Raw genomic sequence first — 22964 nt, 5'->3', positions numbered from 1 at the left:
TCTTAATAAGTCTGTATTGGTTCTGCTTTAAATACAAATCCAACAACAACAACAAAAACAATTGGCCTTATCAAGAAGTAACTATAAGCCAGATGAGGTGGCACACACCTTTGCTCCTAGCACTCAATAGGCAGAGGTAGAGAGGCAAAGAGAGGCAGAGAGAGGCAAAGAGAGGCAGAGAGAGGCAGAGAGGCAGAAAGAAGCTGAGAGAGAGGCAGAGAGAGAGGCAGTGAGAGAGGCAGAGAGAGGCAGAGAGAGGTAGAGAGAGAGGCAGAGAGGCAGAGAGAGGCAGAGAGAGAGGCAGAGAGGCAGAGAGAGGCACAGAGAGGCACAGAGAGGCAGAGGCAGGTGGATCAGCCTGGTCTGCAGCGTGAGTTCCAGGGAAGCCAGGAACTCAGCCAGGCTACATAGAGGGAAACAAAAACAAAAACAAAAAACAAAACCAAATAAGAAATAAGTATGGCTCAAATGTTAATCCTTCAACAGTCAAAGGATACAAAGTTCATAGTAACTCTTTGGTGATAACATAGAAGTCCGGAGTTCTCCAAGCATATTCGAGGCATGTTTCAGAGCGTCCATCAGCTTGTTTTTGTCCTACAGAAATACCAATAACTTATGAAAGTACTTACTTAACTAAACGTTTATCTTGGTTCTATTTAGGCAAAACTGTTACACAGTTTTAAGAGTCTACAGCACTTATTTTAGTCACATAAAAATCAACTTCACAAGTTTCCTTTTATTAAAAATTTAAATTAAAAAAAAAATCTAACTCCTCACCAGGGTTACAAAGCTTTCAAGGCTTCCATAACTAAGACAGTATGTTTCATAGAGCAACTCCAAACTTTTGAATTCAACCTCTACGAACTAGGGAATTAGTTCCAATAAGCCATATTTGACTTTGCAGTCAAAGAAGGCATGCTAAGCTTCTTCAGCAAGGTATCTATCCTAACAATGGCTCTGTCCCAGAACTTGAGGCTCTTTGCAGCTTGGGCAGTGATTAAACATGTAAGCCTTTCCTTGTGTTTTTCAACCACCAGACAATTTTTGAGACACAGCAAGAAACATTATTCATGCTCAGAAAGAAAAAGAAACAAGAGAAAACCCATTTTCTAAACTAAAACATTTACTTTTCTTTCCAAATCTATTGCTAAGAAAATCAAAACATAAGACATGAGAGAGTTTTAAGCTTTAGAAAAGGTAGAGCTGGGGCTGAGAGGACAGCTCATGGGTAAGTGCTGCCTGTGCAGGCTCTGAATTTGAATCCCCGCCTGCCCGAGGCAGCACATACCTGCCATCCACACACTAAGGAGGAAGGCACAGCAGATCCCTGGGGCACACAGGGAGTCTGGTCTCTAATCTGGTGGACTCCAGATTAGAGACGCCGTCTCAAGAACTAAGATGGAAAGAGAGGCAAGGAAGGGCCACCGGTACTTAGGACCCTGATGTTGTCACTCACACTCAGAGATTAGGGAGGAAAGTCAGCCCACAGCAGTCACCATCTGAAGCCAGGTAGTGGGCAAAGGTTTAGGAACTCCCCACCAGTCATGATCTACGGTCACAGAAGGTACCAGGACATAGTCTCCCATTACTGGTTGCATTCTGTGATCAGAAAATGTATGGAGGCTTGGGAGCCACTGCCAGTGGCACTCTGAGGTCAAGAAGGGAACAAAGGGGCTAAAGAGATGGCTCAGAAGTTAAAAGCATTCGCTGCTCCTCCAGGGACCCAGGTTCATTTACCAGTACCCACATGGCAGTTCACAGATGTCTCTAACTCCGACCTAGGTGATCTGACAACCTCTCCTGGCCTCTGAGGGCTCCAGGTACACATGCAGCTCAAAGACACACATGCAGGAAAAATACATACACACGCAAAATATAGTAAGACATGGACAGGCCCTAGGACTTCAGTCGCACACCAGGTCACCCCAAGGTCAAGGGGCCTGCTGAGACTCTTGCCTTCAGAGCTAAGCTACACCTACTTCTGTTTCCTTCCGATGAGTGTATAAAGGAAAGATGGCGCACATACGCACAACTGAAGCTTACTCAGCTTCAGGGAAGATGAAGTTTATAGTAAGCAGATGGACTAGGAGAATAAACCACGTGAGTAAACACCCAAAGAGAAACACTGGGGGTTGGGGATTTAGCTCAGTGGTAGAGCACTTGCCTAGCAAGCCCAAGGCCCTGGGTTCGGTCCCCAGCTCCAAAAAAAAAGAACCAAAAAAAAAAAAAAAAAAAAGAGAAATACTGCATGATCTTTCCCGCGTGTGCATCTTTGCTTTCAATCTTCAGACTCGTTAACGAGGAATGCCTGTAGACACTAAAAACTAGGAAGGGGCTTGAGGTAGTAAAGGGGGGAGTGAGGGGTGGAAAGCAGAAAGGCCTTAAGGAACGGGTGCAGTAGAACAAAGTGGCATGGAAGTGGGAAAGGAGTGAGAGGATAGGAAAGATTGACATAAGGAAAGGGGTGGAACAGGAGGGAAGGGTGGAGGAGGAAGCAGCAGCAGCAGGACAGCTAACACTAAGGATGTATGAAGAAGCTATACGGTAACCCATTATTTACAAGCTTATTAAAGAGTGCATAATTCTGGGGGCTGGAGAAATGGCTGAGGTTAAGAACACTGGCTGCTCTTCCACAGGCCCTGAGTTCAATTCCCAGCAACCACATGGCTCACAACCATCTGTAATAGGATCTGATGCCCTCTTCTGATATGCCTGAAGACAGCTAACAGTGTGCTCATGTACATAAAATAAGTAATTCTTTACAAACAAAAGAATATGTAATTCTTATAAACAGTTTAACTGGGGTACCCTACACAGGGAGATAATGGTCCTCTTGGAAGCCATACGTTACTAAACAAAAAGTCCTAAGCCAGGTATAGGATATCTCTCTGTGAGTGTTGGTCAGCAAGGCCCCAGAAGCACCCCCAAACAATATAGGCTATTGGTACTGCTCCTGTTTTTCCCACCAGAACTTGGTAAGACCCTATTGCTGAAAAGAGCACATACTCCAGTTGCAGTACTTGGAAAAAAATCAAACTATTAACTGATCAAAAAGCTTCCTCTCAATTGGCTACTTTTCATAGTACCAGAAGGTATGACATAGGGAAAGAAAGTCACCAAGAGTCTTATCCAGATGGGAACCACTGATGATACAATATGAGCAGCCTGGCAAGATGTGCCCACTGGTACAATAGTAGTCATGAATGATATAAAAGTAACCAACCACTTCTTGATTTGATTTAAGGTCCTCCCCACAGGAATATAAACCTCAACAAGTCAGGACTGGAGCTGTAAGAGCACTTGTTGCTCTTGTACAGGACCTGGGCTCAACTCCCAGCACCTACATAGTAGCTCACAATCATCCATTAACTCTAGTTCCAGGGCATCATGCCCACTAGCACCTATGTATATACCTATACATAGGTACATATACACACAAGCAGTTAACAATCATACACATAAAATAAGTCTAAAAAAATAAATAACCCAGGTGAAAGGGCAAAGACTCGTGGGGGGAACCTACTACCTACTACTGTTTTGCTAAACAGTAACACACTGCCTTCTGCATGCTTATAATTACAACACAGATTAGCACAGCTCTCTACCTTCATCACTGAAACACCTTTTAAAGGTAGGGGAGGCTAATACAGAGACTCATAACTGGCCAAAGTGATTGCAGAGTGCCCCACCCTGTCCCCAAGGCTCACAGACCGTCTCAGAAGAGGGTGAAAAGAATGTAGGAGCCAGAAGTTGGGGAGGAGCGCTGTGAAACAGGGTCTGAACCCTACATGGCCACTGCACGCACTGCAGCCATGGGCAGCTGTACCATATGGGGTCTGCCACTGTCTTACCCTGTACGGAGGAAGAGCTCATAAGGTTCCGGTGCTCACTGGGGGACCATAGGCTTTTAATGGGTCCTGGGCGAGAGACTGTCATAAGTTGTTCATGTTCTGGATATAACCCCTCCCTCATACTCATGCAACCCTAAATAATTAAACTTGGTGGGTCAAAACGAAAAGATATAACTTAAGAGGGAAAGAAGAATTTTAGCAGGAAAGAAGTTAATAGAGCACAAAAACAACCAAATTTAAGTTCTGTGCGTGTGTGTGCGTATGTGCGTGTGTGTCTGTGTGTGTGTTTCATAGATATATGAAACTGAAATTGTCAATGAGATCAAGAGCAACTGAGAGAAAACATCTGACATCAATCTCTGGACTCCATACACATGCACAAATACACACATATGCCACATACATGCATGGAAAATGTAAGGCACTTTACAAAGTATCGTCATTACTCCAGCAACTTATAGCTTCAAGTTTCTGCCTATGTGGTTCAACTCTAAGTGTTGACACACAGAATATAAAGTACCTGTGCAGATTATTCCTACTTAGACTATAAAAACATATAAACAAGTATCTGTGTAACTTTTGTTTTTGTGTTTTAAGGGTCTCACCACGTAAACTAGAACTGGCTTCAAGTTCATGGTTCTCTTACTTTTGCCTCCAGAAGTAGTGACTACATGTATCTTTAAGCATAATTTTTAAGCTAGTTCCTACAATAAAAGTACATATTCAAAAGTTCTCAACGATACTCAGGTGAAATAAGCATAGCTGAATAATTCAAATCCATTCACTCATTAAGTATTTAGTGAATACCCACTCTATGTTGAGTTCTCCTCAGGTCTAAGGTGTAAACCAAACAGGCTCAGATACTTAGCTGCTAATGTGCCAATGTGTAACTGAAAGTCAGCATCTCTCCTCCTGAGAGTACATTCACTGGACAGACACAAACTTAGGAGGAAGCAGGGCTCTTTGTCCATAAATATCTACAGTGCTACACAGATGAAGTTGAGGCAGCTGCTGCTGGTGACTAGACTGACTGAAAGCAGAAGTACTACTACATAATTTTACAGCTGGGGGTGCTTGCTTAGGAATTTAATTTCACATTTTCATTCTTACCAGGCATCTTTTCATCTGGAATGATTGAACTTTCACAGCCTGGATGGCTTCATCCAAGAGTTTTTCTTGCTCATCCTGGGGTGATTGCTGTGTTGTAGGCTAAAATGAAGATTTTAAAAATACTTGCATTAGTGGCTCATAAGCACTTTCTCCTGTCAAAAAGAATTTTTTTTTTTATTTCTGTAGTTTTAGTCATAGTCCATTCCCAAAACTTTCACATAAGGCTCATTCAAACTTCCTATCTCAAACTAATTTGTCAATTTTTGACTGACTCAAAAATTCTGGCCTCAGCCCAGCATGGTGAAACATGCCTTTAATCCCAGCACCTGGAAAACAGAAGCAGGCACATCTCTTTGAGCTCAAGGCCAGCCTGGTCTACATAATGAGTACCAGAACAACAAGAACTTCCTAGTGAGACCCTGTCTAAAAATTACTGAAAAAAGAAAAAAGAAAAAAAAATCTGGCATCAAAGAAAACTGTGATGGTAGTTTATAGTTATGTCCTGCTAATATGCTGTACACCCAACCAGAACATAGCTATAAAACCAATCTATTTCTTATAATAACTGTAGTATAAATTCAAAATTTTAAGAACTTCTCTCTCCCTCTCAACAATGTTCACCTACATTTTAGCTTACTTTACACCAACAAATGAGTTTATAAAAACACAGCCCCCTCCATCATAACAAAAACTAAACCACTTGGAAATAGCTAGAATTATTAATGACTGAAAAGAGAAAATGGTAACGATAGTTTCCTCAAATACCTACTATTTTAAATTCACAGATAATCAGCTAAAAACAAAGCAAATCTACTCTTCCATGCCATCAGCAAAACTCTGTTCACAAAATGAACTCACTCTCCCTGTCAAGAAGCATTAACCCATACTTCATGTTAAGTAACACCATGTTTACATTACTACCACAGCGTGCCTAACAATGTAATTATAAATAATGGTGTGTTTGAGATCCAGGACACACAATGTGTGCTTCGTAAATGTTCACTGCACAGATAAGCTGACTCCCGACCCTTCAGATCATATGTTTGATTAAAAAAAAAAGAAAACTAATCAACAAATTAGTGGATAAGCAGTATGTACACACAACAGCCTATTGTTAAGCCATAAAAACGTCTCTAATATTGAAACACTCCTACTATAGAAATTAACCTAGAAAACATTACACAAAATGAAAGAAGTCTGACAAAAACGCATGCTGGAAGACTCCATTTATATGAAATATCTTAAATAGATAAATCATCCACAGATTTACTAATTTAGAAGAAATGGCAGGCAAGCCACTGATGAATGACTACAAAATTTTCTTTTTAGGTAATGGAAATATTTTCGAACAAAAGGTAATTTTTCAAAACCCACTCACCTGGTCATTTTACATAAATTTCAATAAAAAAATTTTAAGACTACTTAGAGGAAAAGTACCTCTCTACATAATGTTAGAAAAAGTAAAAGGATTTACATATAAACATGAAAAAAGATTTCATGTTTCATATCTAAGACAATTAAAATATTTATTCCAATTAAACAGCAAGAAAAATCCACTTCTGAAAAATGATGGTTTACAAAAATTAAAGGCTTTCCCTTGACTTCACTTTAGATAAAGAAAAAAACCTGAGTAATGAGCAACGCCTTCCCTGTGCTCTTTCGTAATAAACTAGTGAATGAGTTTTCCCACAACTATTTCTTTTCAAAAATCATAAAGGACTGAAAGGATAGCACAGTGGTTACGAGTGCTCAGAGAGCTCCTACAGAAGACCTGAGTTCAATTCTTAGCACCCACTCCCTGGGTGGCTCAAAGCCAACTGTAACTTCAGCAACAGGGAATCCAATGCCACTGGCCTCCACAGACATCTGCACTCACATGTGCAACAATACACATGTGCATACAAATGAACACATACATATAATTAAAATTTTTTAATTAAAATGCTTATTTTAATTACAATTGAACTTAAAAGAAAACAAGTATCTTTAACGGAATGTTAATTTATACAGAAATATTAGCATACACCCCCCAATGTCTGTCGGCTAAGCAATTCTACTTTATTTTATAGTAAGTTTTATTACTGTAAGTATCTTATATAGACAGAATTACACAGCTTATTTAGGGTTATGTCCAAGGTCCATCTGTATGAAAGTGTTTATCAGAATTTCTCTTCTTTAAAGACTGTGTAATATTCCAGCATATGTGTTTGTATATGCACATATATATACATATATATATGTGTGTGTGTATATACATTTATTGATTCACTCAATATAAACTTATGGATTGTTTCCAGCTCTGGCTACTGTGTGCAAATAACCTATAAAATGGGCAGTCACAAATTTTTGGTATAGACTAGAAAAATAAAATAGCACACAAAGTCCTGAATGTGCACAGCACTTAGTAATGAACACTCCATAAATGTTAGTTATTACCATATCCAGTTTGAGAGCATTTACCTCTACCAGTTGTAGGAACCTGCTTGTTGGTTAATTTTCCCACTTATAAGCTGCATATGTGATATGACAATATAACATAAATTGTAAAATAAAGTTACAGAATCATCATGTTGATGAATGTTATTTAAACCTGGAAGCACAAATTAATACTTCAAGGAGAGCTGAGGATAACAAAAGAACAGAAACTTTAAAATAATTTGGGTTGGGGAGCTTGTATCTAGGGGTTCAATCCCCAGGACTGCAAAAAGAAAAAGTAAACAAAGAACTCTATCTACAGTTTGGACCCCATGCACACACTAACTCAGCAATGCCCCAGAAATCCCATAATAGAGTATACCATGAACATTAAATGGCAAAATTCTTTCTTCTCTTTGTGGAGAATTTCTGCCCATTCTCCTGAGAATCTGTTTGCATTACCTCCAAAGTCTTTTCTAAGCTCCTAACACAACTCTTTCCCACCATGAACCCAAAGAACTGTATGTTTCAAAAGCACATCTCCGCCATTTATTTCTATCCAGTGTCTACCACATTCTATAAAATGTAAAGTACAGCAGATGTGTGGTTAGTTGAACTGGACTCTGGATTTTTAGGAGTACAGTACCAATGAGATCAACACTTGCTTCCAGATGTAAAAGTGAGACTTAAAGGCTGAATACCTACTCAAATCATAAAAACTGCCTATGACAGAACCGATACCTTAGGTTCCATATTGCAATAAAATTTACAGGGAAAACTGTGCTCCAATCTGGTTCACTCTGCACATAAATGGAGTTTATAGTGTAGCCTCAAATGCTTTGTATTATAAAACACTATGTCAACCAGTAAGTGTTGAAAAACAAGTTAAACTTCACACCAGTCATGTGCCAAATCTCGACTGTACAAAGTTCTGAGGGGGTAAAAACACCATCTTGCAAGGCAATAAATATATATTAAAGTTGTATACATCAGAGATTTATCAAATTATGGGAACAAAAGCTCAGAACTCAGAAAGCTGGAACCAAACCAAAGATGACCATAAATAACCAGCTGATCAGAGTCTAGCAAGAGCATCTCAAACCTCCACTCCAATAAAATCAGTAGCAAAAAGATTTAACGCTGGTTTTTCCTACTGACACACTTAAAGTGAAGTATGTACACAGCACGGAGAATTATGAATACAAAGAATGAATACTGAAATCATGAAAACGGACATAAGCATACCAACATCCAAAAGCACTACCTGTTCTATGCATATTACAGCAAATGCTACTATGATGCAAGTGACAACTTGCCCTGTGGAAAATAGACAGGATTCGAATTTTGAGGAAGTTCCGGTTTATAAGGCTAGTGCCACAAAGCGCCGCAACGTGCTATCATCGCAGAGAAACCTTTGAATGACTGCTTCCAGCAAGTGAGCTAAAATCCTCAGAGAACGAATGCCAAAGGAAGACCTGTCTCCTATCTGATGGTTGGCTTCCATGAAAGAAAGCATGAGTCCTTCGGGAAACTCACGTGAGCAGGTCCCTAGAATTCGCTGACAGACGCTGCAAGACCACAGAAGGCCGGGGAACCACTGCGGCCCCACTGAAAGATATTTCCAACCGAGAAAAGGCGTAGGACCCCCGAGTGCAGCCGAGCACAAAGGTGGAAATGCACCATCTGGGCGCAACCCAGCTACAGCGCCAGTCCTCACTCAGCTACAGCACGGGCACTCCTCACTGTCCCAACTCCTCACAGACCGGGGACTCTGACTCTCAAGAGGGAAGGAAGATGGCCTTTCCACACAAGAGGACGATGCAGGCCTCCACCAACACCCAGAACCTGCAGCCCCAGACACACCTAAGGGAGGCTGCTTAGGGTCGGGGCAACGACGGAATCCAGCGCCACCGCCCACCGCAACCCACCGCAGCCTAACGCGGCCTTCCTCAGCCCGTGCCCTATCCCGCAGGCCCAGCCCGGACAAGACGGGTCTCGATCGAAACCTAGGGTTCCTACTCTGCCCGCAAGGCTCCCGTCCGCTGGAGGAAAGCGTGGGCTGCGACCTGGGCAACCCAGGCCCACCGCTTCCCCTCACTCACCATGGCGACTCCGGGGACCCACAAGCAGCAGCGCCTACTCCGCCGGAGCCGCCCGCCGTCAGGTGACAGAGCCCTTCCGAGCCCCGCCCTCTCTAGCCCCGCCCCCGGCCGGTAGAGGCGTTTCGATTGGCCCACATAAAGTCTCGCGTGGTTTGGGGAGAAAGGGCAGACGGCGGTGTGTAGTGGACGGGGCGGGGCGAGGGTAGTACAGCGTAGCAGCGAGCTATGGACAGCCGGAAGGGAAGCCCTAGTTAAGGGGTTCCGCAGCAGAGGAAGAGCAGCGATAGAACCTTATGACCGTCCACTACGTCTGGGCCAGCGCATCATCGTGTGCACATGCGTAGAAGAAAGACCAGGATTGGTTTGTGGGACGGTCTCAACTTCTTGTCGCAACCAATCTGGACGCGCCGGGGGTGGGTCTTATCCCTCTGACAGTCTGCGCGCGCATTTCTTTCGGCGCGCATTTCGTCCATCAATGGAGTCGGATCTTGTAAGGCACCTCGCCCGGCGCCTCGGCCTCGGGGAGCCGAGTGTACTGAGGTGAGTGTGGCCGTGCATGTAGGGAAACGGCCCTGACTGTGGCCCTGAGTCCTCCAAAGGCACCGCCGGAGAGCACTGGCGATGAGGGAGGACCGCACACTGGTCTGGGTGGTTAGCTTGTAGAAGGTGATCGTCCTTGGAGCCCTCTAGCTCTGTGGAAATCACTATAAATGGCAAAAGCAAGATAGAGTATGGTACAGCGTGAAGAGCTGGAGTGATGAACCGGGCATAAGAATTCAAGAAAGGAACCATTGGCTTTGGAGCTGATTTATTAGATAGTGCCACGCACTAGAAAATATGGCAAGAGTGGCCCAAATAGCTTCAATTTTCCAAGGCCCTTAGATTGGGAAGATCGTTGTAGGATCTGTCTTAGGAAGTAAAGCTACAGCAGGCAAGTGTGTAAAAAGTTTATAGGCCTATTCCCAGGTCTACTGACCAGAAACGGGATGGGACCCAGAATTGTTTTCACAAGCCACCAAAACTGAGAGCCAACCAGTCATGAAGAAAGAGAAAGGGAATTTGATTTGCCTGCTCCAACTCTATACTTGTTGAAGTAATGTTAGAAGGAAAGGGGTTGTATGGGGAGACTTGAATGCATTTTTTTTTTAAGCACTTGGACACAGCTAATAACTTGGAGTCATTTTGGTTCTAGGTAAAGAACTTCCCCCTCTCCAAAGGATGTGCATTCTAGCCCCCAAATGAACTTGCACAGTAGTGAGGTGGAGTACAAGTCCACCATGCAGAATTCAGTTCTTTGCCTGAGTGCTGGCAAGGTTCTGGAACAGTTTTAGTGACCATGCTGCCTTTCTAACCAGGAAAGCAGAGGAGTACCTGCGGCTGTCTAAAGTGAAGTGTGTCAGTCTGTCTGCACACACCTCAGAAACCAGCAATGCTGTCATATGCCTGGACCTTGCAGCGTCCTGTAGGAAGTGCCCCTTGGATAGAGTAAGTTGGCTTCGTAGGACACTTGACTGATCTGATGTGACCCTGAAGCTTCTCTGTTTCGTTCTAATCTTTTTAGTGGTGGCTCTGTTTCTTTCATGGCGCTCAGATAAATTGCCCTGGTAAATACAGTTCACCAGAGATGCTTTTTAATCAAGTTCAATCTTATCCTGACACAGAGATCAAAGCAACTTGAAGAATCTACATGGCATCTACAGTCAGGAAGCAGAGATCGATGAGTCTTTGTACCCAATCCAGGTTCTCCTTTTTTGTGTGTGTATGCAGGATCCCACTGAAGGAGATTATGCCACCTTCAGAGGTCTTCCACCTCCCATTGGCATGCCCAGAGGCTCTCCTTCCAAGTAATTCTAAGTCTTATCAAGTTGACAGTTGAGATTAACTCTCACCATTGGACCAGGTTCTTGTCAAAATCCCTCTTGTTTTATAATTACAGAGTCAGGAAGAGTCACATGTTGAAACCAAATATCAGTATTATTTACAAGATCCATGAGCTGCCAGTTTCTTCATCCATCAAATAAGGATAAAGAATGTCTTTTATTGGATTATTATTCTGACTAAAGAAGATATCTATCTTCTTTATGTAATAGATACACACAGTACTTGTGTCATAATGGATGTATTTATTCATTAAAGTTCTGTTAACTTCTCCGTTGCTGTCTTTAGTCTCTTTTCCCCTGGCCTCAAGCTATGATACTCAGTGAGTTGTAGTTCTGTGCATGCAACACTTTTCCACCCTGGAATGGCCTGCTGCCAAGTTCATTTTTGTCCTAATGTGACTCTGCTTTGTTGTATATCTTTTATAAAGCTCTTCGAGATTTCCCCAGTTAAACTTGGTTCCCTACAATGGTGGGTTATCCTGCTCTTCTCCCCTTTCTTCCAGATATACATCTTCCTCACCCTACACACAATTTCTCTTAGTTTTCCCAGAAAATTTACTGTTTAATCATTTTTAAATTATTTGTAAGCATGCATGATTGTACCCTTTTATAATATGAATTCTTTGAAATGCCTACTTAAAGTGATTGATAAGTTTTGGATTGAATAAAACTAGCATGTAATTAATACCACAGACTGGAGAGGTGGCTCAGCCATTAAAGGCTAGGCTCAAAACCAAAAACATAATATACCACTTAATAAATATTTAAGAATAATAATATTGAAGTTAAAATGTGTGTGTTTTTCCTTTCAAAGGCGTATCTAATTAAGCTCTCTGGTTTGAACAAGAAGATGTATCAGAGCTGTCTTAAATCTTTTGAGTGTTTGCTGGGGTTAAACTCAAATATTGGATTAAGAGACCTGGCTGTGCAGTTCAGCTGTACAGAAGCCGTGAACTTGGCTGCGGGGATACTGCAAAGGTTTGTGTAATCCTATAACATTTACCTGTGTGTACAAGTGTCTGTCTGCATGTTTGTATGTGCACCCCATGCGTGCCTAGTGCTCTCAGGTCAGTAGAGGGCATCAGGTCCTGTGGACTGGAGCTGGGAACTGAGCCCATGTGCTCTGTAAGGGCAACAAGTGCTCTTAACCAGTAAACCATCTCTCCAGCTCCTAATAAAGACTAGAAAAAAGTCGGTAGCACAGCCAACAAACACTAACGACAGGTCAGGACAGCTCAAGTTGGAGGCCAAGTTTTGTTTCGTTTTCTCAGTTATTTTATTGCATTTTCAGTCTCTTTAAAGTATTTTCCCGACAACTGATTTCACAAACATTGCTGTCTTCTAGCTATGAGTCTAGTCTTCCGGAAGCACAGCGAGCAGATCTTGACTTGTCCAGGCCACTTTTCACCACGGCGGCTCTACTCTCAGCATGCAAGTAAGAGTTCCTGGGTAGTGTTTTCTTGTGGGGTGTGTGTGTGTGTCTGAGAGAGTTTCCCTGTGTCATCCATGCTGGCCTGGAAGTCACTGTGTATCATAAGCAGCTTCAAGCTCGTGGTAATCCTCTGCTTCAGACTCCCAAATGCTGACATTTCAAATGCGTGTGACTCAACACCCAGTTAAGCTAACCGTTCTTTTACTATTGGGAAATGTTGCCAATATGTGAGCCTTTCATCCCCAAAGAACCCTTATCGTGTCATTTTCTTCAGCTCAGCACACTTCACACTGGCTCGTGGCCTGGTGATGAGAATCTCGATGGCTGATGATGTAGCCGCCAACCTAGAACTAGTGTTCCAAACGTGTACTTGCCACGTGGCAACCGTGTTTGTGAGCAAGGCCATTTCAGGCCCTACTTTCAGGAAGCGTGTGTTATAAATCTGTCAGGACAGTGAGCATGTTTGATTTTCCAGGGATATTGTTTAAAAAGTACTGCCTACAGCTGTTCATTTTAGTATGAAACATTTCTAAAATAAATTCTTACATTTAAATCATCAAAATAGTTATTAGTATACATACTGAATTATTCTGTTAAGTTTTTATATCTTTGAAGTTATATTATTTTACTTTTCAAGAAAACTTTCCAGAAAAATTATGGGGCTGGAGAAATGGCTCAGTGGTTAAGAGCACTGACTGCTCTTCCAGAGGTCCTGAGTTCAAATCCCAGCAACCACATGATGGCTCACAACCATCTGTAATGAGATCCAATGCCCTCTTCTGGTGTGTCTGAAGACAGCTACAGTGTACTTATATAATTAAAACAAAATTAAAAAAAGAAAGATTCTGTAGTCTGTTAAAGAATATATTTCTCACTTCTGAGTCACTAATTTGCTGTATTTGGCACTTTCAGCCACGTACCTAGGAGTGATTGTCATTCACAGATAATATTCTTTTTATTCAGCAAGAGTGTGTGGGTGTACAAAGAAGGGATGTCATTGATGTTACGGAAGAAACTGAAAAATAGTCAAATTACTTCACTTTGGAACTATATTAAACTGAACATGAAATGGTTGATTGTCCTGTTTGTGCACACGCACAAACATGGTGTGGTGCCTGTGGAGGCAAAAAGAGGGCATTGGCTCTCCTAGAACTGGAGTTACAAGTAGTTGTGAGCTACTGTATGGGAGTTGGAATTGAATTCAGGCCCTTTAAAGACGAGCAAAAGTTCTTAACCACTGAGCCATCTCTCCAGCCCCAGTTATTTTGTTTTGTTTTTGAATTGCTTGCTGAGGAATATGAGCAAGATTTGAGCTTTAGGAGTGGGGCAAAGAGATATGACACTCGTGTGTAAATAGAAACATCCAAAGTGAGGTGGGCACTTAAAGATAGAGTCCATTCTGCAGATAGGTAGCGTCTGAGAGACACGAAGCTCTGTAACAGATGTCTTTATTTGCCCCATTTACTGCTGAACAGATGCATTTTAGCTCTCAGTTTAATAAGAAACTAAGGCACTTAAGAGAGCAACTTTGCAAGCTTTTGGCTAGTGACATTTAAAATAAAAGAAAATCCAGACAGCTGGAGAATTTTAGTAAAGTGGGCAAAGGGTAAGAGGTTTGTAACCTTTTTTACTTGCCCAGAAAGCTGGTGATGTTAGAAAAAAGCAAATTTATGAAATTGTTTTTTAGAATTCTAAAGATAAAGGTGGATAAAACCAAAATGATAACTACATCCGGTGTGAAAAAAACAATATTTGATCGACTGTGTACACAGCTAGAAAAGATCGGACAGCAAATTAACAGTGAGTATTCTGTGGTTGAAAATGCTGATTTTATGGAATATTTTAGTGAGATAATTGACATGTCTGTTCTGGGAATAAATTGGTTTAATACCTGTCTTGGTCAGAGTTTCTACCCCTGCACAGACATCATGACCAAGAAGCAAGCTGGGGAGGAAAGGGTTTATTCAGCTCACACTTCCACATTGCTGTTCATCACCAAAGGAAGTCAGGACTGGAACTCAAGCAGGTCAGGAAGCAGGAGCTGATGCAGAGGCCATGGAGGGATGTTACTGGCTTGCTTCCCCTGGCTTGCTCAGCTTGCTCTCTTATAGAACCCAGGGATGGCACCACCCACAATGGGTCCTCCTATCCTTGATCACTAATTGAGAAAATGCCTCACAGCTGGGTCTCATGGAGGCATTTCCTCAAGGGAGGCTCCTTTCTCTATGATAACTCCAGCTTGTGTCAAGTTGACACATAAAACCAGCCAGTACAGTACCTTTAAAAAATATGATCCTGGTTGGGGATTTAGCTCAGTGGTAGAGCGCTTGCCTAGCAAGCACAAGGCCCTGGGTTCGGTCCCCAGCTCCAAAAAAAAGGAAAAAAAATGTCAGTAAAAATATGATCCTACAAATCTGTGCCGAGAAAATAGATTCCTTAGGACACATCAGTCTCAGCCAGGCAGGATGGTACACGCCTGCTATCCCAGCACTTGAGAGGCAGAGGCAAACAGATCTCTGTGTTCAAGGTCAACCTGGTCTACAGAGTGAGTTCCGAGTCACCCAGGGCTACAGTGAAACCCTGTCTCCAAAGAAAGAAAGCAGCTCCAGTGTTAAATGCTAGGATCTGTGTACATAAGCTAGGACGGAATTGATTCTTATGTCTAACAGAAGAAGCAGCCAGAATGAGAGGAGCAAGACTGTGTGCCTTTCCTTCATATCTTTTTGCCCCTCTGTCATCCAGCTGAGGACTTAGATGACCAAATATAAAATGAATAGAAAAATTAACCTTGAGACCACCTTTTCTTTTTCTAAAAGGAGACTCTGCAGATTTAGCTAGTCCAGCCCTGAAGAAAAAGAAGCCAGCGTTTAGTCCAGCACTGAAGAAAAAGAAGTCAGGGCTTGAACAACCAGCAAAAGGTAGGGCACACTAGCTGTCTTGATGCAGAAATTGGTGCAGTATGATTTATGCACTGAGCAATCCTGTGATGGTCACAACAGTTTACATGACAAGAGCCAGCACTAGAGAAAAGTCTGACCACTAATTACTTGGTGAGACCTATTTTTCAAGCCAGGCTTGATTTACACACCTGTAATTACTCCTAAGTGCTTAGAAGATAAGACACAAGAGGAGGGGATTGCTGTAAACTGAAGGCCAGCTTGATCTATATAGTGAATTCCAGGCCAGCGTGGGCTACACGTTGATACCCTCTCACAACAACAAAACAGCCTTTTAAACAATGATTAAAAGAAGTAACAGTAAGTAAAAGCATATCTGAAGTGGCCAAAGAATAAAAATATTCCTAACTTTTAAAAATATGTCTGGTACAGCATGACATATCTTTAATCCCAGCACTCAGAGGCAGAGCCAGGCGGACCTCTGAGTTCCAGGCAAGCCTGGTCTACAAAGCAAGTTCTAGACCAGTCAGAGCCATACAATGAGAACTTGTTTTAAAAAAACACAAAGTGTGAGTGTTGGCAGCTAAACTGCCTGGGTTCATATTCTGCTTTGCCAGTGTTAAAATCTTTAGGCAAAAAAACAGTTCAAGCAGAGACTGGCTTATAAGTTTGATAGCTTCGAACCCAAAATTGGTTCAGAGAACTCCACCCAGTGGTTAAACAGCGTTTCCTAATAGACTGAACCTAAAAGAATATAGAAAAATCCCATGGAGTCAGGCTACTCATTCACTTTATTTAAGGACGTCTACTGTGATGTCCCTGTTTGGACACCCAGCAAAGTAGCTTTGGTAATTGCCTGCTTTTTTTTTCTCTTAAAATATATTTCCAAATTAGGTTCTAGTTACTTATATAGGAACTCTAGCTACAAAGGTAATCTGATACTAAAAGCCATTTGTTTAACACTCCCTACTGGCTGTGTGCATTTGAAAGTTGACATAATTTCTCCAAGCTTCATTTCCTAATCTGTAAATGTGACTAATGTTAGCACCTACATCATAAGGTTGTGATGGGGTTACTTGATGTACCAACTTGTTTGATGTCTTAGCATGATTAGAGTATAGGAGAGAAAAGTGGGAGCTGCGCTGCTACTCTAGGGTCTTACTCTCCTACGTTAACTGAGGTAAATACTTTCCAATTTTTACTTTTATGCCATGTATAAACTTGAGTTTGAAATTACATTTGCTAACTTTTTCTCACAGACATAGAAGTAATAGAAACCTCAGATAAACTACCGAAAGACGCAGGTCTGACACAGGATTATGAGGAATGGAAAAGGAAGATTTTGGAAAATGCTGCCAAAGCGCAAACAGCCGCAGCGGAGTGATCTCCATTTCCCTGCAGGCCTGTGCATCTGTCTGGGAGGTAAAGGCTGTGGAGTCTTCTCTAGGCTTGTACACCAGGTGTGCTAAGGAGTATCTCCATATCGAGGATGCTCGCACTGGGCACCTCACATGGACATTGGATCAACCATATTGCCTCTGTGGACTCAGATCTGTCCTCTTCTATGAGGTGAAATCGGGACCATTTTGCTTCAGTGTGTTAAGTTTAAGGAAGTTTCCTGACTAAACCGAGAATGCAGATTTCAACCTGAAAGGCATCTCAGACACTTTTTTTTGTTTTTGTGGGTTTTTTTTTTATTTTATTTCACTAAATCAATGTTATATAGCCTAAGTTAATAAATATTTATTTTTAAAGACTTTTTTTAATGTGTAGGAGTATTTTGCCTGCATGATGTTTGTGTCCCACATGTATGTCTGGTGCAGTGGAAACCGGAAGAGGATGCCAGATCCCTGAGCCTAGAGTCGCTGCCGTGTGAGTCCTGGGACTTAGTCCTCTAGAAGAGCGGCCAGTGCTCTTAACCACCAAATAGCTCTCAAGCCCAATAAATTGTTATTTTTATATGCATTTGAGTAGCGATTGTCAGCTTTGAGTAATCTTAATTAGGCCAAAATCTGTATCTACTCAAGAAAGTCCATGTTCCTGTGCTCTGAACCCTACTACCTAGAACACAGACTCAGTCAGACTTCCTGGGTTTAAGACCCAGTCAGAGGGGCTGGGGATTTAGCTCAGTGGTAGAGCGCTTGCCTAGGAAGCGCAAGGCCCTGGGTTCGGTCCCCAGCTCCGAAAAAAAGAACCAAAAAAAAAAAAAAAAAAGACCCAGTCAGTCTATTTTGCCACTTGAACACATAAAATTAACCTCTGTTTGCTCCATCTAGAAAGTGGGAATTGAAAGGTACTCCTTTGGCTGTACATGTGGCTCCGTTGCTAGGGTTACTGCCAAACGTGAAGCCCTGGGTTTTGGTTACCATCACTCCATAAAACCAGGCGTAGTTCATCCCTGTTATCCCAGCACCCAGGAAGAGAAGGCAGAAGAATCACAAGTCCAGAGCCATCCTTAGCTACATAATGAGTGGAATACACAAAACCCAAAACAAAAAACCTGTCTCACTGCTGCCTAGAATAGCTGGGAGGAGCATCAGACCCATGCATGAAAGCACTGTAGTACAATATGTGAAGAAATAGTAAAGATGGAGACCTGGCATAATGAATTACACACTAGCACATATTATAAAACAATCCACCGGTTTATTTCTTTGCTACCCATACACAGAAAAATGTAACCTTAGTAAACCCTTTAACATGGAAGGGGCTTTATAGATTTTCACACAATATATTCTGACCACTTCTCCATCTTCTAGATATTCCCCACCAGCTCATTCAGCTCCATATCGTCTTTCTGTAGAAAACGGGCAAATAAAAGTACAAACAAAAGCACAAGAAACAAACACACATACGCAAGGCCCATAAGAACATAAAATCAGAAACCCTAATATACAAACAATATCCCAAACAAAGCGATATAAGACAAAAAAATGTACCAAAATAACATGGAGTTTGGCCACCTTCTGCTGGGCATGAGGCCTGCCTTTAAGTGTGGCTTTTATAAACCCAGTGACACGCCATTGGAGAAACTAATTTTTCCTTTGTGGTTGTCAAATTGCAATGATTTTTTGGTTAGAACTCATGCCCACCTCAACCTCTCAACATTGGGACCCCATCTGCCTTGGACCTGCGCAGGCTCTGTGTGGACTGCTATGTCTGAATTCACATGTCTGTCAGTCCTGTTGTATCTGTAAGACGTTCCTTGTGTCATCCATCTCTGGCATTCACACTCTCTGCCTTTTTCACACAGTTCCCTGAACCCTGAGGAGAGGAGTCCCATTTAGGACTGTACATTCCAAGGTCTCTCTCTCTGCACATTGTCCAGTTGTTGGGCTCTGCGTTATCTCCCATCTACTACAAGAGAAAGCTCTGGTGATGGCTGAGTGAGACACTGTGGCTATAACGATATCATTAGGAGTCATTTTATTGCTATGTTCCTTTAGCAAAACAAAATTATTTAGATTTTTCCCAAGGCCCAAGGTATGTCTGGCCTCAGATTCTTAGCTACTGGGGCAGTGTCAGGCCTGGGCCATCTCATAGAGTGGGCCTTAAATTCAGTCAGATAGCGGCTGGTCACTCCCACACTGCACTGGGCCTCTATTGCACCAGTGGACCATGCAGGCCCGGTCTCCACTGTGGAACAAAAGGGTTGTAGCTGGGTTGGTGTTTACCTTTCTCCTCTGGTCGTGTGCAAAGTGCCTTCCAGTACCATGAACACTAATAGAGATGAAGACTAGTTAGGCACCAGCTTGACTTCTACATAATGACATTGTAAGCACTGTTTACAGCAATAGGGCCTTACCATCAGTTTGTAATAGCATTGGCAATTGCTAAGTTATTTAAGGGTTTTCATGAGGCCCCTTTGTCCAATAACTCAATTAGATGGAACTAATTCTTGACTACAGATTTCACTTGGCAGCATTGTCTTCATTGTTTGATGACTCTATTTAGATTTCATATATACATATACATATATATATGTGATCTCATATACCATTTGTATACCATATATAAAACATATATATGTGTGTGTTTTAAGAAGCTTCTACTGTAGTAAGTTTCCAGATGTAGAAGTAAGGGCCTTCCTCAAAGGCCCATCACTCCATAAGTATATATTCTTATTTTCCTGTTCATTGAGAGATCTCTCCCCTCTCCTAGTCCCTTACTCTGTACCTAACACCTGTGATTACATGAATTGTAGCACGCCTGTGAAAGGCTTAAAAGCTAGCATCTACCTGTAAAAGAATACATACCATGAGGGTGGTTAACAGCACTGACTGCTCTTCCAGAGGGCCTGAGTTCAATTCCCAGCAACCACATGGTGGCTCACAACCATCTGTCATGAGATCTGATGCCCTCTTCTGGTGTGTCTGAAGACAGCTACAGTGTACTCATATATAAAACAAATAAATCCTAGAAAGAAGAAAGGAAGAATTACATACCACATTTGTCTTTCTCAGTCTGGTTACCTCACTCGGGATGATTTTTTTTTTCCTATCTCCATCCATTTACCTGGGAATCTCTTGATTTTGGTTATTTCATTAGAATAGCTGAATAATACTCCATCATGTAGATGTATCACATTTCAACATTGTAGGCTGCTGTTAAATTCTGGCTATTATGAGTCGAGCAGCAATAAACACGGATGAACAAGTATCTTTGTAGTAGGATGTAGAACTCTTTGGGTAGAGGCCCAAGAGTGGTAGAACTGAATCTTGAGTTAGATCTATTCCCAGCTTCCTAAGGTACTGCCACACTGGTTTCCATAGTGGATGTACAAGCACTACCACCAGCAATGGACGAGTGTGCCCCATGTCCCACCAGCAATGGACAAGTGTACCCCGTGTCCCACCAGCAATGGACGAGTGTACCCCGTGTCCCACCAGCAATGGATGCGTGTACCCCACATCCTTGCCAGCACAAACTGTCCTTTTTTTTTTTTTTTAATTGCTTTTGGTCATTCTGACTGGTATAAGGTGAAATCTCAGAGCAGTTTTGATTTGCATTTTTCTACAACTAAGGATGTCGAACATTTCTTTCAGTGTTTCTCAGCTAATTGTGTTTCAGCTTTTGATATCTGTTTAATATCCCTTTTTTAGTTGGGTTATTTGTTTTCTTAATGTCCAATGATTTTTTTTTTAGTTCTTTATATATTTTAGGTATTAATCCTCTATCGGATGTGTAGTGGGTAAATATCTTTTCCCATTTTGTAACCTGAACTGTTTGAATGACAGTGTCCATTGCCATATAGAAGCTTTTCAGTTTCATGAAGTCCTACTTATTAATTTTTGTTCTTAGTGCCTGTGCTATCAGTGTCCTGTTCAGAAACTCCTCCTTGTGTCAGTGAGTTCAAGACACACTTTGTCTTCTATCAGATTTGGAGCTTCAGGCCTTATGCTGAGGTCATTGTTCCTTGGGAGTTTAGTTTTGTGCACGGTAATAATTATGAATCTATTTGCATTCTTCCACATGCAGCCTAGGGGCGTCTAGTTCCTTGGGGCAAACTCAAGCTTGCCATCAGGATATCCAGTCTGACTTGCACCATTTGTTAAATATGCTTCTTTTTTTTTTTCTGTTTTTATTTTTACTTCTTTGTCAAAAATCAGGTATTCATAGGAGTAGTGTGGAGTTACGTCTGGAATTTCAGTTCTATTCCATTGATCAGCATGTCTGTTTTAATGTCGATAGCACACTGTTTTTAATGCTATATCCCTGTACTGCAACTTGAAACTCAGAATGGAGGTACCTCCAGCAATTCGTTTATTATTCAGAATTGTCTTAATTATCCTGGGGTTTTGTGTTGGTTTTTTTTAATGAAGCCGAAAGCTGTCCTTTCAGTTTCTGTAAATAATTATGTTAGAATTTTGATAGGGATTGCGTTAAATCTGTAGTTTGCTTTTAGTAGGATGGCCATTTTCACCATATTAATCTTATATATCCATGAACATGGGAGGTCTTTCTATCTTCTAAGATCTTCAGTCTCTTTCTTCAATGTCATAAAGTCTTATCATATAGGTAGAAGAACTTGTTTGATATGTGTGTGTGTGCATATATGTGTGTATGTTTGTGTGTGTGTGTGCATATGTGTGTGTATATGTGTGTGTATGTGTGTGTATGTGTATGTATGTGTGTATATGTGTGTGTATGTGTGTGTGCATATGTGTGTATGTGTGTGTGTGTGTGTGTGTATGTGTGCATGCTATTATGAAACCTATTGAGTTGATTCCGATTCCTTTCTCAGTCTGTCTGTCTGTCATTTGTACATAGGAAGGCTTGACTTAGACCAGCAAGTCACTTTTCACTGACAGGGTAGAAGGTCCAGGAGGTGGGAGAAGTCAGGAGAACTTTTTTAAGCCTAAGGCTTGTGCCATCTTACTTACATTTTTCCTACTTACGGAAAGAGTCAGCAAAACCCATCATACAGTGGGACAATGTCAGCAGGAAGCTAATTAAGCAGTGTTCCACAGAGGAACAGGATATCTCAAGGATATCACGGACCAAGCACACAGCGGCCTTAGGACGAATAACTCTGTTCTCTTCCATGAGGAAAGCCAAGTTCTCAGGAATCAAAACATGAACCCCTCAAGGCCCTAGCCCCAGCCCCAGACTGGACCTTGACAAGTCTACCCCTGGCCAAAGACACAGAACTAGGTCCCTTTTTGTAACTTGTCTTTGGCCGTTTTCTGGGGTCTTCGTTTTTCCACCCTTCCCCACCTGTTTTCCACCCTTTCAACCTCCTAACTACACAGGAGAGGACGATGACAGAAAGGAAAGGGGGCAGTGTAACTACTTTCTGCCGATTGGGGCATCGAGTTCCTTGGGGCAAGTTTGACCTTTGCCATCAGGACATCTCATTTCTTCTGTATCTTCTTTATACATGACTCTAGAGAGTCTCCAGAGTTCCAAACATCATACAATAGCAGAAACTAGCTGCTGCTGACAAAATCACACTCCCGCTAGAGCACGAGGCAAATCAGAGTCCTCTGCCGTGGACAGTCTGAAGCAGCCCCACACCCGAGATTAAAATGACAGCATATTCTTATAATATTGTTTAAAGAAATGAAAATTCTCAAATTGTCACTACACTTTTTGTCTTTTCAAGGGCCTCTCTTGGCTCAGTCTGGCTTGATCTGGATTTCCTGTTATTACTTTATTCCTATTATTTCATAGATTTTGCCTTTTTATAGCCTCCCAGATTCCTTGGATTTTTTTTTTTTTTGGTTCTTTTTTCGGAGCTGGGGATCGAACCCAGGGCCTTGTGCTTCCTAGGCAAG

General features: G+C 41.9%; 2 protein-coding genes across 3 annotated transcripts in view; one reads left to right on the top strand and one right to left on the bottom strand.

Moving 5' to 3' along the window:
- The window catches only part of Vps35 (VPS35 retromer complex component), a 35926-nt gene extending 26385 nt beyond the window's left edge, over positions 1 to 9541 (bottom strand). The window contains exons 1-3 of the mRNA NM_001105718.2: positions 9479 to 9541; positions 4962 to 5060; positions 498 to 594 (exon numbers count right to left, since the gene is read on the bottom strand). Coding sequence (NP_001099188.2) covers positions 498 to 594; positions 4962 to 5060; positions 9479 to 9481 — 199 coding nt within the window. The 5' untranslated portion in view covers positions 9482 to 9541. The remainder of the gene's footprint in view (positions 1 to 497; positions 595 to 4961; positions 5061 to 9478) is intronic.
- A 132-nt stretch (positions 9542 to 9673) lies between these two features.
- Positions 9674 to 17444, top strand: Orc6 (origin recognition complex, subunit 6). Of its 2 annotated transcripts, none has more exon segments than NM_001033690.1 (7): positions 9674 to 10018; positions 10834 to 10963; positions 12173 to 12336; positions 12704 to 12793; positions 14478 to 14590; positions 15607 to 15708; positions 16947 to 17443. In NM_001033690.1, coding segments are annotated over 7 exon segments (789 nt in total). In that variant the 5' UTR covers positions 9674 to 9953; the 3' UTR covers positions 17072 to 17443.
- Positions 17445 to 22964: the final 5520 nt, after the last annotated feature.

Source organism: Rattus norvegicus, chromosome 19 (assembly GCF_021556685.1).
Source record: "Rattus norvegicus strain SHRSP/BbbUtx chromosome 19, alternate assembly SHRSP_T2T, whole genome shotgun sequence".
Lineage (NCBI taxonomy): Eukaryota > Metazoa > Chordata > Mammalia > Rodentia > Muridae > Rattus > Rattus norvegicus.
This window is presented reverse-complemented; position numbering and strand designations above follow the sequence as displayed.